Genomic DNA, 16,078 nt, shown 5'->3' on the forward strand with positions numbered 1-16,078 from the left:
GATGCCACTTTGGAAACTATTCTTATGAAAACACATTATATCTGAACGAATGAACTGCTATCAACTTTTATAGAATATAATTACTAATCAACCCTGCTTGGGATGCATACTGTGAACCAGTATATATTTTAAATTGTAGATCATGCCTGTAAAAATGGCGTGTGCCTGCTTTTGCAGAAATATATTATTACTATTATTATCTGAATTTATAGGCAGTAATTTATTGTGGCCCTACCTGCATGACCGAGCATTGCCATTTCGATTAATTGTTCCGCTATCACCATTGATGATCTGCTCTTTGTGTTGCATGTTGAGTGTAACTCCCAGTAATTTTACTCTCAGTTTCAAAGATCGTGTGGTCCGAAACCGATAACACTGCAGAACCACACAGCTTTTGAATTACATGGGTAGCTGTTTCTTCTTCCTTGTATGGGTAAGAGTACTTTTTCAAAGTGGAACTTTCGACCAATATCACACCAGATCTATGTTAACTATGAAGGACGCATTTGTGTCTAATTGTGTTAATGTTATTCACACCATTCACACATCTGTAAACCTGTTACCTGCAACCGAACAAACGTGATTCACTTTACTAGGGTTACTTTAAATAAGCCTACTTACCACGACATGTAAATTTAGCCTGAAACCCATATAGATCAAAGTACATGCCTAATTCCCGCAGTATTTTAACATTGTTGGCCACTGAATTGAGTGATCGTGATCTACTAGAGTATAATGGGAATGGTGTGACCTCCCAGCCTACGCCCAAGTTACATCTTTCTCATAGTTTGTACCTAACCTGGATTAAGCTACCTGATAACCAGATGAATTGTTTTCCGTATTAACTGGATAGAATAGATAATCCCTTTAGGCAACACCATATCTTAACGTTAGTTTATCACGAAAGTATGAATGAGAAAAACGACCTCATTCGCCTCTTCATGGCATGCGACCGCCTGATGGGATTGACCCACGTTGATCATCCTCGACCTTAACGATGTTCAATAGACTTTCTAATGATTAGCAACCTGCCGTTTAATATAGAAACGGTTCAGCTTAGTGGATTATTTTTCTAGGGCTCAGAGACGTTGCACTGGATTGATAGTGTCACTAGCTCAAAGCATCACCGAAGACTTGATAGTGCTTAAAAGTTCATTAATGCAATACATGTAGGATTAATTTGCACGCTTATTTCGACTGAATCTCATGAAGTTACTAATTCAAATGAACAGGGTTTCGAAGTTCATTGAACGTTTTGGTTTTAAATGTCACTATTACTAGAAGCAGGTGACTTATGCTTAAATTTCGTCATTAGTAAATGTTCTTAGGTTCTAGGCACAGGACCATTCGGATTTCACACAATTAATAATCATTACCCATTACAAATTCCAGCGAAGAAATGCATGAAAGTGAGACTAGATATGCGAGTAAATAATGCAACTTTCCACAGGGTCTTGTTCTATAAAAGTTGATGGTTAGTTGACATAAGTTAAAGTGGTTACATTCTCATTCAACCGTTATTTCGCCAGTTTGTGACCGACCTCCCTAGCATTTATGAAGTTATAAAGATTTTGATGCTACATCTATCTTGAAATTTGATCTTAAAAATTATTCGTGTCATAGTTGTTGGTATAAAGTTTTACTGCGTCAAAAATCATGCATATGGCGCCCCCACGTAGGTTTGCTAGCAGCGCCAACTTCTGAGGCTGTAGCTTGATATGTTGGAAGAAGCTTATTCTTGTACAGTTGACGATATTCTAAAGCACTATAATACGAACACTGAGACTGGCCTAACTAAAAGGCAGATTGAATCCTCCTTGAAGGAGTATGGGTACAATGGTTTGTCCTTCTTGAACATAGACATTCCTTTAGAGTTACCACCGGAAGAAAACAAGCCTCTTTGGAAATTGGTACTTGGACAGTTCGACGACCTCTTGGTCAAAATTCTTTTACTGGCAGCTATTATCTCATTCGTAATCCATCTCAATGTATTTTTACAGTTTTACTTTAGGTCTTGGCGTGGTTTGAAGATAGCGAAGATGCAACTACTGCGTTCGTCGAGCCAGTTGTTATAATGCTTATATTAATCGTGAATGCAATTGTTGGTGTTTGGCAGGTAGGCCGTCTCAAATTAAGTTTTATAAATTAAGGAACGTAACGCTGAGTCAGCCATAGAAGCCTTAAAAGAGTATGAGTCAGATACTGCAAAAGTTGTTCGTCAAGGTTATCAAGGTGTTCAGAGTGTGAAAGCCCGTGAACTTGTGCCTGGAGACATTGTGGAAGTTGCTGGTATGTTATGCTTGTGTTTTGGCTGTTTTTTCCGAGTACTATCATACGGCACAACTGACTTATATTCAACGGCGTGAATGTTTATCACTAATGAAATTACCCACTTGTTTTATTGTCAAAACCAAAAACAGGTAGTTGAAATCCTTGGGTTGACCTACACTCAAACATTGCGCAGTAATGACTGCTTTGACAAATCACTTTTTCGATGTCTGAAAAACATCTGATAACCGTGCCAATCCGCTAACCCGTTATCTAATCGCCACTAATTATTTTCATTGTACAAAATCAGTGGAATCTTTGCCGATGCAGTGTTTAGCTGTAGAACGATTTCACCCGAGAATTGCTTCCATAACTCTACAAACTTTATCTGTAATCCTCATTGTACGTACGTATTTAATTACATTGGCGACGGTTCTGTAATACACTAAGATAGTGTGAATAATGCTTTAAGAATTTCTTTGGCCATGTTCGCTGTTGTACCGCAGTAGAATGAACAAGTGGGTTTATGTACCAATGCTTTTGTTAGTCTGCAAAGTGCTTTTGATACGGACTTACATGTTGGATTCCCCCCCCCGAAGAGTCTTATTTTGCTTGTCGCAAACACGTTGGTTAAATCAACATACTGGCAAAATGATTTTATTCTTCGCTTAGTAGATCATAGATACCTCAACATTTTGTGTGCACTGAGATGTATATATATATGCTTACTGGACTATTACTGGTCAGTTATTACCAAGGTATTTTGTTGATTTGCATATTTAGTTGGAGACCGGGTTCCAGCGGACATTAGAATCGTTAAAATTTTATCTACAACACTTCTTATTGATCAGTCTATCTTAACTGGCGAGTCAGTATCCGTTTCAAAGCACAGTGATCCTATATCCCAGGCTCGAGCTGTCAATCAAGACAAAAAGAATATGCTGTTCAGCGGTACAAACGTAGCCTCTGGAAAATGTGTTGGGATAGTAGTCGGAACCGGACTTTCAACAGAAATAGGCAAAATTCGTGATCAAATCATGCATACGGAACAAGATAAGACTCCTCTCGGGCAGAAAATAGATGAATTTGGAACACAGTTATCAAAGGTATATAACTTATTTATGCTTTTCATTGTCTTGTTTTTGCGTTCCATGACTTTTTCACTGCAAAATTTTGTTAAATTGTTCTCAGTTTTTGATAAAACAATCTTTTCTCATTGTCGTAGGTCATAACATTCATATGTATTGCTGTATGGTGCATTAACATCGGTCATTTTAACGACCCGGTGCATGGTGGTTCTTGGCTCAGAGGTGCTGTTTATTATTTTAAAATTGCGGTCGCGCTTGCTGTAGCAGCAATTCCAGAAGGTTTACCAGCTGTTATCACAACGTGTCTAGCTTTGGGTACCCGTCGAATGGCTCGCAAGAATGCTATCGTCCGGTCATTGCCAAGTGTCGAAACTCTTGGGTGTACAACAGTGATTTGTTCTGACAAAACCGGTACCCTTACAACTAACCAAATGACTGTTTGCCGAATGTTCACTTTCGGTAACGAGAGTCGGATTGGTGATGCTTTGCAACTGAAATTCGACGAGTTTGAAATTACAGGTTCTAAATATGCTCCAGAAGGAAATGTGTAGGTTTCAGCTTAGTTTTCGTGTTTTATTTGAGTGACATTTTCTGATCGTCTATTTATACAATCTTGGTAAATAGAGTGTAATGTTCATGACAAACAAAATTAGTCAACTTTTCTAAGGCCTCTCATAGTGCTTTCCTGGATAACTAAGGCTTCTGAATTAATTATTGAGGTTCTTTTCAGCATAAATACTATACTTGCAAATACGTTGAGTCAACCACAAATATCAGCGTTAGTTCGAAGATAAATCGAAAACCCATTAGCGATCGATAAAGTTGAAACATGAGGCGTTTATAATGTTTAACACTAAAAACAAACCAGATAAACTGAAAATAATTGAACTATTTGTACTGTTAATGTGTTGTTCGAGAATATGGCATCTCTAGCTGATGTAGACGTTACGTTAAATCAGTTTCCCTTACTTTTACCTTAATACATGTAGCTATCCTCAACCAGCGAATTAATATGCAAGTTACTACTTTTGTGTCTCACAATTGATATTTATTCTAGTATTATTTCCAAAGCAATCGCCTTAATAAAACCTTACTTTCTTACTTTCAGGCATCATCAAGGACGAAAAGTAGACTGTTCTGAATATCCTTGTCTTGTGGAACTTGCTCAAATATGTTCTTTGTGCAATGACTCGTCTATGGAATACAATGAATCTCGACATGCATATGAAAAAGTGGGCGAAGCGACTGAGACTGCATTGGTTTGCTTGGTCGAGAAAATGAATGTCACAAAAGTCTCTAAATCAAATCTTACTAATCACCAGCTTGCAATGGTTTGTAATCGTGATATCCAGGTAGTTAACATTCTTAATTATGTTTTACCGAATTTCTGTGATTTATTTCGGTATTTTCTTCCTATTGTAGAAAATGTTTGAAAGAAAATTCACTCTTGAGTTTTCTCGGGATAGGAAGTCAATGTCTACTTATGTCATCCCTCAAAGTCAAATTTCCGGCTCTAAAGAAAAACTCTTTGTTAAGGTAATCTTATTTTGTCTGGGTTTATGCTCTTTCAGTCAAACGTTTCTTCAATCTTAGTAAATTAGATGAGTTTAAAAGAAATTGCTACAGAAAATAGATTGACGTTTAATCATATATCTTACTGGTTGCTTGTATAAAAAAGTGATATTGGTGGAAATTTAGCGCTTTTAACAAAGAAGCGAAGTAAATGTTATCTCAGTACTCTTAAATGTATGTTTAATATGTGTTTCAATTAAGACCATCTCGTCTAGTAACAATCAGCAAACCTGGGTTATTTTGTTCGCCTTTACTCAAAATAGCTTTTGCAATCAGTGTTTTAGGTATATAAATTTATCAAAATATTTTAAGTAATTGTATGAAATCATTTTCTTTTGTCTTACTACGTGCATGTTCATAAGGGCGCCCCGGAGTCCATATTGGATAGATGCACTTATGTACGCACTGCAGGCGGAAAATTGTTGTTAACGTCTGAGCTTAAAGGCGAAGTACTTCGAAAAATAGCTACCTATGCCACTGGACGTGAAACTCTTCGTTGTTTGGCTTTAGCTACAAGAGATGAACCACCTTCTCACTTTGATTTAAAAGATCCAAAGAATTTCAAGGATTATGAGGTAAGTTATATTTGTTATTTTCTCTCGCGTTTAGATCCTCACATAGTGATCCTGTTTCTATGTTTTACCATTACTAGTTGTATAATACTTGGTGCAAGGAGATTTAAGATCAAATAACATTTACGTGATGTGTTTTTAGTTCCCTCTGTACGCAGTCTGGTTAATGTTTAAAAACAGTTACATGATAATACGTTTCATTCAGGTGTATAACACATTACATTCAAACTAAATTAAGGAATAAGCAGAAATAATCGGTTGTTCTCCATTTGTTCTGAGATTGTATATGGTACAAAAGTATGTTATTATATTCCTGTTTACCGAAAAACGTTTACAATAAAATTTTCAGTTGTTTCCAAGTAGACAGTATACCTATCTGTTGTGCTTTATGCATTTGGGCCTTTTTTGATTGAGCATTTTCTACCAACTCATTATCACTCCATCGCATCACTAATTACTTCTAATGGTTTTCATTTTCAGACTGAATTAACTCTTGTGGGTGTTGTTGGTATGGTGGACCCGCCACGTTGTGAGGTTGCCAGCAGTATCCAAGCTTGTAAAAAGGCTGGAATCCGTGTTATTGTTATTACAGGTGATAATAAAGCAACTGCGGAAGCTATTTGCCGTCGTATAGGGTTGTTTGAAGATAAAGAAGATACTAGTGGAAAGTCTTTCACGGGACGAGAATTCGATGACCTCAGTTTAGAAAAAAAGAAGGATGCTGTACGTAACGGAAAGTTGTTTGCTCGAGTTGAACCCGCCCATAAAAGTCTAATCGTACAATTCCTACAGCAGGATGGTGAAATATCTGCAATGGTAAGTGTTCGTGCTTTTTTCCTCTCTACATTATATATATATATATATATATATATATATATATATATCGCTGATGCTATCAAGTAAATATCGTTCCATGTGAAATTCGTATCTTATCACACCGTTTTTGTGACAAGTAAAAACGCCTCACGTTTTGATTAGTCGTTTTGATTTCGCATAATGTTGTAATTCATTCTAGGTGGTAAAACATGTAGTCAGTCAAATTACAAACTTGAGATGTGACTTATGGTACAGCTAATTAACTGACTATAGCTGGATGACTCACACCTCTTCGAACGAATTTATTGTGGTTACTGGCTAGTTATAAGAGCCCAGCTCTGGTGTGCTTCGGCTAAATTGTTATCCCCTATTATCTTGATAAGGGAGTCGAAATGATGTTGTAGCAATGATAATAATAATAACTAAGCGTCGAAAATATGGATGGAAAAGACAAAGAAACTGCCTTCATAAAGATATATTTCACAGCCATAAAATAATACAGAGCGGATTGTTGCATTATATATTCACTATGAAAAATAGATATCTTGTCTACGCTACATGTGTTAGAAAATGCCAGGCGAACTTTCTGAATACGTCCTAAGATTTTCTCGCGTACTTCTCTTTCTTATTACATCTTGAGTTTTAGGATCTAATTAATCGAAAATATGCCAACGTTTATGCTTAGATGTTATACATTTGAGATGCGTTTTTTCTTTAATGTGCTACATATGCAACTTATTTCGTCATCCTCTTGCCGTGGTAATTTCATATGTACTCAGTATATTTTTTGTATTTTAAAGTAACTTTCAGATTTTACTCATCATTAATTCTGTTTCAAATATTTTGACGTCAAGTGTCAATTTGTAAATTGTTTGTAATTCTTCCTAGCCTACGGGTGTTCCTACCTTACATAGGTCAGCTTTTCTTACTCCGCCACAAAATAAACACATAAATATCTCTCAATTATTTTGTCATATTGAAGCGACAGCACTTATTACTAATCCCAATCGCTTAACCCTAATCAACTTAGTCATGTTCATTTCTTTGATTTTAAAGTTTCTGTCGCAAATAACTCACCTGGGGTATCTCGTCAAAATAACCTTCGTAGTTGGCAATCTTTGTTTCAGTTTCGACACATGCAAAGTGTAAACATTTCAGTGTTTTATATTTTATACAGTTATAATCCAGTGTAGACAACTGGATGAAGCAATTATTAAATAAAAATGTATCTCTCGACCTCGTTTGCAATTCTAGAATAAATCGATGACTGTCTATTGCGTAATTTCCGTTCGATACTGTATTACTGTCTCTAAATACTAAAGTCCTCTTGCTCTTTTAATGTCCATAGACTGGGGATGGTGTTAATGACGCCCCAGCACTAAAGAAGGCGGAAATCGGGATTGCTATGGGAAGTGGTACTGCCGTTGCCAAATCTGCTTCTGATATGGTACTAGCTGATGATAATTTTAGCACAATTGTTGCGGCCGTTGAAGAAGGCCGAGCTATATATGATAACATGAAACAGTTCATCCGTTACCTTATTTCGTCCAACATCGGCGAAGGTAAGTTCATTTATTTGCCGCTAGATGGTATAGTAATTAATTGGAGTTCATAAGTAAAATTTTCTCAGTACTTTCGCTTGAGAAAAGTTAACTAAGAATATTTAGAAGTCTTCAAACTAGTATTCATAAAACTGTTTATATGAACCTCAATCAGCTTTCTGCCCTAAAGGTATTAGGTTTAGGGTAGTGTTATAATTCCTTAAATTTTCCATTTCAGCTTCATTTTCCTTTTGTTGAAAAGCTGCTGTTCATAATCAAGTTATCAGAGCACAAATGTCTTACTTCAGGTTCACTTAATCTTTATCAATTACTTCAATGGTTACGGACTTCAAAATCCGTTTATCCTAGGCTTTGCAACCGTTTAAAACAAAATACTGTCTTTAGTAGACCTTGTGCAACTTTCAGTTTTGTTTGTCAAAAATGTGCTGTTTCATGAAAAATTCTTGTTTCTACAGTGTTTCTGATAAATGCAACCAAGGGAATGTTTCGTTTGTATTCACAAAGTTTATACTATTGATTTTCACACCGTTCGTAATACAGTAACATTTTCTAAAATTAATTTTCCACGTGTTCAATTCAAGAAACATTGACCTATATCCCCAATTAAATACTCAGTTCAGATTGAATCGTAACCCAAATGTCTATAAGGTGACACATTTCTGCTTTCCAACCCACGTAGCATATCTTGTCACAAACGAATATCAATAATTTGTTTTTGGATTTCACTTTCCTAATATCTGTCCATATCCAATACGATAAGTAGTGTAATTTTAAACGAACCACAAACTTTTAATAGTAAACTATGTTTTTGCTTATTTTTCTTCATTATATCCTCTTAGTTGTTTGCATTTTCTTGACTGCTGCTCTCGGTATGCCTGAGGCTTTGATTCCTGTACAATTACTCTGGGTTAACTTAGTCACTGATGGTCTACCTGCTACAGCTTTAGGATTTAATCCTCCTGATGTTGATATAATGACTAAACCACCACGCAAAAGCAAAGAACCATTAATTTCCGGTTGGTTATTCCTTCGATACATGTTGATAGGCATCTATGTTGGGTGTGCAACCGTTGGAGCAGCAGCCTGGTGGTTCATGGTCTATGAGGGGGGTCCGAAAGTGAACTATTATCAGCTGGTATGTACATTTCCATTGAAAATGCATTTTATTATTTTTATGCAATTTATACATCCCTAATTCTATACAACGGACACTTTTTTACACCTATCACTTTCATTAATGCTTTCATCGTCCTACTGATAGGCTTTACTTAGTATCGCTATATAACTGTAAGTGGGTGAAATTACGCGTAGCGTTACTGGTATATCTCTTATCACGACCCAGCTTCTCCTATTGCTTGGTATTCTCGGAAACTACTTCACTCAACAAGTCGCTAAATCAGAACATGGTTGAACAGGAACATAAATATACTCCAAATAAAAGTGTTGGAAGTAGGAATCACAATAAAAAATCGTCAGGATATTTATAATTTTTACACAAGATTCTAAAGTTCTCTCCAAGTGTCCACTAGCGCTGATTGGTTAAGAAATAGACATCCAACTTGCCCCAACGCAGTCCTGCACGGGACATGTTTTAATTCAATCTATATCGCGCCAACAGTTACATTCTATGTTCACTACTGCTATTATATGTTTTTTTATTTGCAGTAAAACAAAATCTATAAAATGAAAAATATTTCAGTAAATCCGCTTGCAATGCTGAAAGTTCATTTAATCTAATTTATCAATAATACAGGGAGAATGATAGTTTTCAAAAGATAGTTATATGGAATTTCGAAAAACTGTGTTTGACAATAAAAGGAAGTTAACATTAGACTTTCTTTTCCATAGTAACTCACATAAAAATACCCAGCCTCTTTATATCTGATGTGTACTTAGATATTTCCATGTGAATCACCATTACTGCTGGTTCATAGTTTTCATTACTTGCTGGCTTCTCTCATATATTGCTCACTGATTTATGACAATATTATGTTCTAGCTCTCTTAAGAAAGTAACTACTGGATTCATTCTTATTTGTCAGCAGCAGTACAGCAGCGAAGTGTTCACCTAAACATTTCAGTTAATATCTTTTTCGAACTAATTTGTAAGTAGTAATAACAAAATTACCTAATGTTTACATCAGATACATCTAAAATATTTTCTGTCTATTTGTAGTTACGGTTCTTTTAAGCTGTCATATTTCCTACTTTTTGTGTCATCCTAGTTCCAAAATTTCGCTTCTAATCGTGTAACACCTGTAACGCCGTGATTTTTTTCCCATTCATTACTAGTTTTCCTTTTCTTTATGGTTATCTTTGAATTAACATGCAATTCCTTTCTTTTAGACACATCATTTGCAATGCCAGTTGGAACCATCTGCGTTCAAAGGAGTCAATTGTAGTGTATTCGCCAGTCCAAAACCTATGACAATGGCTTTATCTGTGTTGGTTTTGATTGAGATGTTTAACGCATTGAACAGGTAATTCGTTTTGTTAATTTTTATCTCATCTATGAGTTATTTATAATTAATGCTATAACGAATATCCATTACGTCTACAAGTTTTAAGTCCACTAAATATAGTAAATTGTCTTCCAAGTCATTATGTATCAGTAAACCTCACTTACAGTTTTTACGTGTGATACTTATTCAAGTTCAACTACCCACAGAAATTTGATGACTAGCCATCTTCCATTTCGTTGCGTTTTCGCAGTGACGAATTGAGTTATTCTATGATAAGAAAAAGATTAATATATAATTTTTGCGCAAATCCTTCAAATGAGTTATTGATGTCAGCAGATTATTCACTGTCTCGTGTCGATGAGTAGATCTGACCGTCATTTTAAATGATAAGGGTTGGGAATTTTTTTATAAATTTATATGGAATAAGAAGAATAGAATACGAAGTTAGTTGATTGTTATGACGTGTAGTAGTGCAAAGTTAACTATCTCCATTTTAAAAATGTGTATATGCTAATGGTTGATTAGGTTTTAAAGGCCTCACGTAAATAGAGTAGTAAAAGGAATAACTTGCATGTTAATCGCTATCATAATATTTTGAGAAAAAGTCGTCTTCGAATGAATGCTAGTTCAGGGGTATATTACATCTGTCTTTTATGTGAAATTTACATGGGGTCCAGGATCCTGAGGGAACAATGGGTGTATGAATCTATTGTCGGTCACTGGCTATCATGGGACTGCATCTCCTAACGTTGCTTCATTGTCTTATGGATTAGACCCCTAGGTAAAAGGTTCGAGGAGTGGCCCCCTAGAAAAATCACCTGCCTCAGTCTGAGCATCCGGGCAGTATTCCAGCTCTCACACAGTTCGAATGACGAAGGGTTGTGCATATACATTTGGTGCCTCCTTGTACCAGTGTTTGTGCGTCTTCCATCTTATGCTGTTCTGGTCATCAGAAATCATTGTGTCTCCTGTAATTTTTTATTACGTTTCTTTATTTTATTAGCCTTTCTGAGAATCAGTCGCTTGTGGTCATGCCTCCTTGGCATAATATGTGGCTTATCGCTGCGATCTGCTTTAGTATGACACTACACTTCGCAATCTTGTACATAAATGTACTAGCGGTAAGTCTTTCAATTTCACCATTCAGATTTTTAACTTTACTCATATCTATTTGTCTAGGTTCTGATTTTCAGAATTTCGTTCATTAGACGGTCTTATAATTCTGCTAGGTTTGGTTTTTATTCAAACGACTGTATAGTATTTTGTTTAACCAGCAGTTCCGAATCAACGGACTATTCCTCAACATTCACTCGACTTGCTCATTTTGGTCCACAGAGTGCTCCCAGTAACTCATTAGGCATTAAATGCGGACCTTTAGTTGTGACAAAAATTCTAAATATAGTGCATTTTATAATTTGTTTAATAGCTCATTTAATAATCTTAGGTTTTAAAATTTTAAAATAGTAAAATTTGTGTTACAATGCGAGGCCACCCTTATGGAGCTGGATGATTTCTATCAGTCCTAACAGAATGCGTCTCAGATGCTATCAACGATGAGTTCTGCCACCAGTTAAGTGGTCTCAAGAAAGCACTTTAACACATACTTAAGTGCTAGCTAGAAGTTTGAACGGGCGGGTCGGGCATCTAGGTACAGATGAGAGTGTCTTCGTGGGTAATGGGGACTGGTTGGGTGCAGGTCAGATAACAATGACCGTTTCCTGCAGCTTTATGGAGACCATAACTTGTTTCTGACCAACAGCGACTTTCAACATCGTCGTTACCAATGTGATATCTAGCATCCTCCTTCTGCAATTTAAGTGTGGACTCAGATTGCATAGCGATAAGTTGCCGCTAGGATAGTTGTACACAAGGCTACCGCTACTTTTCTAATTTAACTTGGACTCTGATCATGCCGTCGTTTTCGCCAATCATATCGTACGTTTCAGTGGCCAGCAAATTCATCGTTTTGAAGAAGTTGATATAAGCAAATTGTCTGCAGCTTCTGTTGCATCCAAATATCAATTCAAGCTAGGTTTGAAGTTAGCTATCGATTCACTAAAAAGCATAAATGTGCACCATTTGCGTTTGCACAACACCGGGAAAATGGCGAGTGAAGTACCACTTGTAATCACTGGGTTTCTACAGGCTGCTCAAACCACATCCGTCTACTCCGGATAACCACGAGTTTGGCGGTATACGTAGATCCCTACGCAATGAAACTGTGCAACGTTTGCGTAAAGGCAGAGAGGCTTAGCGGCTGAAGTGTGCTTCATCTGGTAACTGCTGGAAGCTCTTTCAGCTCGTCCAAACCATTAACAGTAACAAGTCTGGTGTGGATGAAATGATCTGTGAACGTGATGAGACGCCAATAAATACCATCCACAAACCAGAGTTCTTCGAGGAAGAATTTGGCTGATCTGCCCTGGTGTATCGACCGAACTTTGTCTTCCATGGCCGGGGATGACTGATCCACCTAATAAAGCAAAAGTCTGAAATGAAAGTCAACTTTTGCAGATTCACAACTCAAGAGCTCCAAACGACTTACCTTCAGTTCTTAAAGTGGATAGCGAACTCCTGATCAGGGAACTGACGGGGTTGTTTGGAAAGGTTTGAAAAATATGGTGTTTCAACACCTTGGAATGAACCGATCGTCATTCTCACCTTTAAAACAGGCTTTCGTTATCTATTCAGCGACTGTTGGGAACAAGTGTACTTCCGACTGCGTCCAAATAACATTGTACCGAGAACTGGATGCAGACATGAAGATGAATAGCAACTGAAAAGGATTTCCCAGGACAGTCTGATGGAGAATGCTGATGGGCAGCCTATGTTCTTCCACCAGGTAAATCGGCGTAAGTATGTAAGTATATCAGGAACATCTAGAGAGTAGGTTAGCCGATCATGGTAGTGTTATGCACTTCGACATAGCTTGGCATAATATCGGAAAAGCTGCAGGAATAGCAGTGTTATCTACTAGCAGTTTAAACCAAAAGGTTAAGGGGAAACCAGTGGATTTCAGTGGGATCAACTAAAGTAATAGGTTTTCGGAAACTCATGTTGTCAGGCGCCTAACGCATTGAGGAGCGGAGGAAGCCTTAATGTTGACTGATCAAATGCCAAAGCAGTGGTGACCAAGGAAAGTAAAAGAGATTGCAAAAAGCAGCAGCGATTGGTAACAGTTCAGACTTGTGAAGGAAACAAGTATTAAAAATCCGCCTGTTAGTGAGACTGTCTAGGAAAAAGAGTGAGGTACTATTCACCCTCAATACATGGGATTAGACCGATTGACAGAAAACTTTAAGGAGCAGTTCAACCGGACTTCAGCTACCTCCTGTTTGTATGCAACCTGAATGGCAAACTGATGTAAGTCCTCCAGCTTTTAAAAAAGTGGAAAAAAGGCTAGAAATAATCCAAAGCAAAAGAGAATAACGGGCATCGATGGTCTAACCTTTGAAGTATTTAGGAATGGTGGTTCACTCCTAGGACTTAGATTAACTGAAATCATATCCAGAATCAGGGGCCTCGATGTAATCCCATCTGACTGGTCTCGATCACCCATCGTCTCAGTTTGCAAAAAGGACGAAAATCCTCTAACTGATGAACTTCAAATAGTGTATTTCATCAGTAGTTAGCTGTAAGAATTTTCTTGTTAAATAATTAATTCAGAAGCGTTTAACTGGTGAATTCTGAATCATAAAATTATGTACACATGACTGTCATTTTCCTAAAAACTATTCCAATATCCTATATTAGTGGTCAATAGACTATTTTGTGTCATTCAACTGCCAAGCTACTCTTCTTTTTTTCTTTTATATTGTATCTAAATATGTAGAAAGTACAACATCTATTTGTTACATGTAATAAAATGAAGTTAACATGAATGAGGTTCTGTTTAAATTTACATTTAACGGGTACTCCATGTTGTTTATCAGCTGCTTAGTTTCTATAGATTAAATGGTACATTCGCGTTATAATAAATCGTATTGCAGTCCGTATAAGTAAAACTTAAATCGACATTGTTAGCCAAAGTGAAGGGTAACAAGTTAATAGAGTCGTAGAAACCATTTGAAACCAATCTCATTAAATCATACATACAGTATTATAATTGATCAATCAATTTCATTTCATCAGTTTTATTCATGATATTTTCTAATTGGATTGTACTATATTTCAGAATATATTCCAAATAGCTGCACTGAATATCGCAGAGTGGTTTGCTGTATTGAAAATATCCATACCTGTGCTTTTATTGGATGAAACACAAAAGGCTATTGTTCGTTCTTCTCAAAGAGGTCACAGTCCACTTTATCACATGGCGATACCGATGGTGATGTGGTGTGTATATTCTGCTTTTCTTGCCTTCAACCCTTTGTGATTATCAAGTTGTTTGTTCACTTTTTTTTGGATCGAGTCGAACTGTAAACATTCATGTGATCTCCACCTCGATTATTCTCTCGATGTTTCATTTGTCGTTAGGATATTAATCCGTACAGACCATGCTTCTAAATAATTCCTATTTCATATCCATTTACTGTTTTTTCAGACTGATAGAATATAATATTTCAGGGGTTGTCCTATTTTTACTCTTAAATACTGGTTGTATCAATGCTCATTATCTTTGAATTGTCGTTTATTTATTCATGTCATATTCATGTATAAAAGCATCCTTTTATGTTTACCGTTTTACATTATCTTAGTTATCTGTTCTATGTTGATGATATCCATTAAGTAGTTGGGCTACTACATTCGTTTTGCTTAAAGTGTTGAAAAATTTATATAAAAAATAGTTTATCGTAAACTGTATATGATATATCTAATTCTTAACAAATTAAAACCTTCAGAAAATAGGGGATTCTTTAAAACTTCATTAATCGTTGTCTTAACCTTTGTTCTGACGCCGACTTGGTTGTTTTTCGTGTGTCAAATTTCCACAGATTTTGAGATTTATGTCAGAATATTTCTTAGAAATTTAGGGATACCTTTTGGCATTGACAATGCTTTCAAATATGCAAGAAAGTCAGTCATCTTTATCCTGCTGAGTGGATAGCATTCTGCCTAATGTTTTGTTATATTGACTAAGATATTGCGATTTTATTAAATGAACTTCAGTGTTTTTTGTCGCGTTTGTATGAAAGTTACAAGGAGTCATCGATAACACTCCCAGTACTTTTGAGATATTCTCATTCATTTGGCGTTCCCACCAACCATCTGGTCTATCATTGGAAACAATTAGTCCTTAGGCGAAAACGCAGATATTGTTATGATCATTAAAGTGTCTTCACAAGTGCACAGCACTGAAAAAGATATAATAACGTGAAAATGTCTGATTTTCTATATTCATAAAATATTTGAAACTTTAATCAAAGTAAAGACTATGTGTGGGTCCAAGTCGACTTCTATCTAATACTAAGTAGACCGAATGATGATTATGTGGAACTGGTTTAAATTACGGCGGTCAATGTTCCTTCCCTTTAGAGTTTTTTCAACACTTCATGCTTGTACCGATTAATTCTTGAGTTCATGGTACTGTGCAATGTAAAACAGGATTTATTATATTGACCTTCAGAACAGATGTATGATTTATAATTGTTTTTTTGTAATATCTATCGGCCATAGCCTAGTTTAATGTGGACAGTATTGTTTGCTAAAGATTTGCATGTTTCAATTAACACGGTCAGTACAATAGTATTCAATAATGAATTCATTTTGTTAACAGAAAGATCCATAATTCTGCTGATT

General features: G+C 36.2%; 1 protein-coding gene across 2 annotated transcripts; it reads left to right on the forward strand.

The window, feature by feature from the left end:
• Positions 1-1,664: 1,664 nt before the first annotated feature.
• Smp_007260.1 (putative atpase) lies at positions 1,665-15,442 on the forward strand (the record flags this gene model as incomplete). Of its 2 annotated transcripts, XM_018793996.1 has the most annotated exons (16): positions 1,665-1,839; positions 1,873-1,973; positions 2,012-2,116; positions 2,151-2,289; positions 3,052-3,294; positions 3,349-3,374; positions 3,494-3,903; positions 4,465-4,708; positions 4,779-4,892; positions 5,291-5,503; positions 5,981-6,316; positions 7,665-7,878; positions 8,718-9,013; positions 10,224-10,357; positions 11,343-11,460; positions 14,514-15,442. In XM_018793996.1, the coding sequence occupies 16 exons, from the start codon at positions 1,719-1,721 to the stop codon at positions 14,712-14,714; spliced, it is 3,015 nt and encodes a 1,004-aa protein (XP_018648453.1). The 2 variants fall into 2 exon arrangements, with proteins under 2 accessions (XP_018648453.1, XP_018648452.1); XM_018793995.1 differs by having other exon boundaries at positions 1,719-1,839; positions 3,052-3,374; positions 14,514-14,714.
• Positions 15,443-16,078: the final 636 nt, after the last annotated feature.

This window comes from Schistosoma mansoni, chromosome 1 (assembly GCF_000237925.1).
Source record: "Schistosoma mansoni strain Puerto Rico chromosome 1, complete genome".
Classification (NCBI taxonomy): domain Eukaryota; kingdom Metazoa; phylum Platyhelminthes; class Trematoda; order Strigeidida; family Schistosomatidae; genus Schistosoma; species Schistosoma mansoni.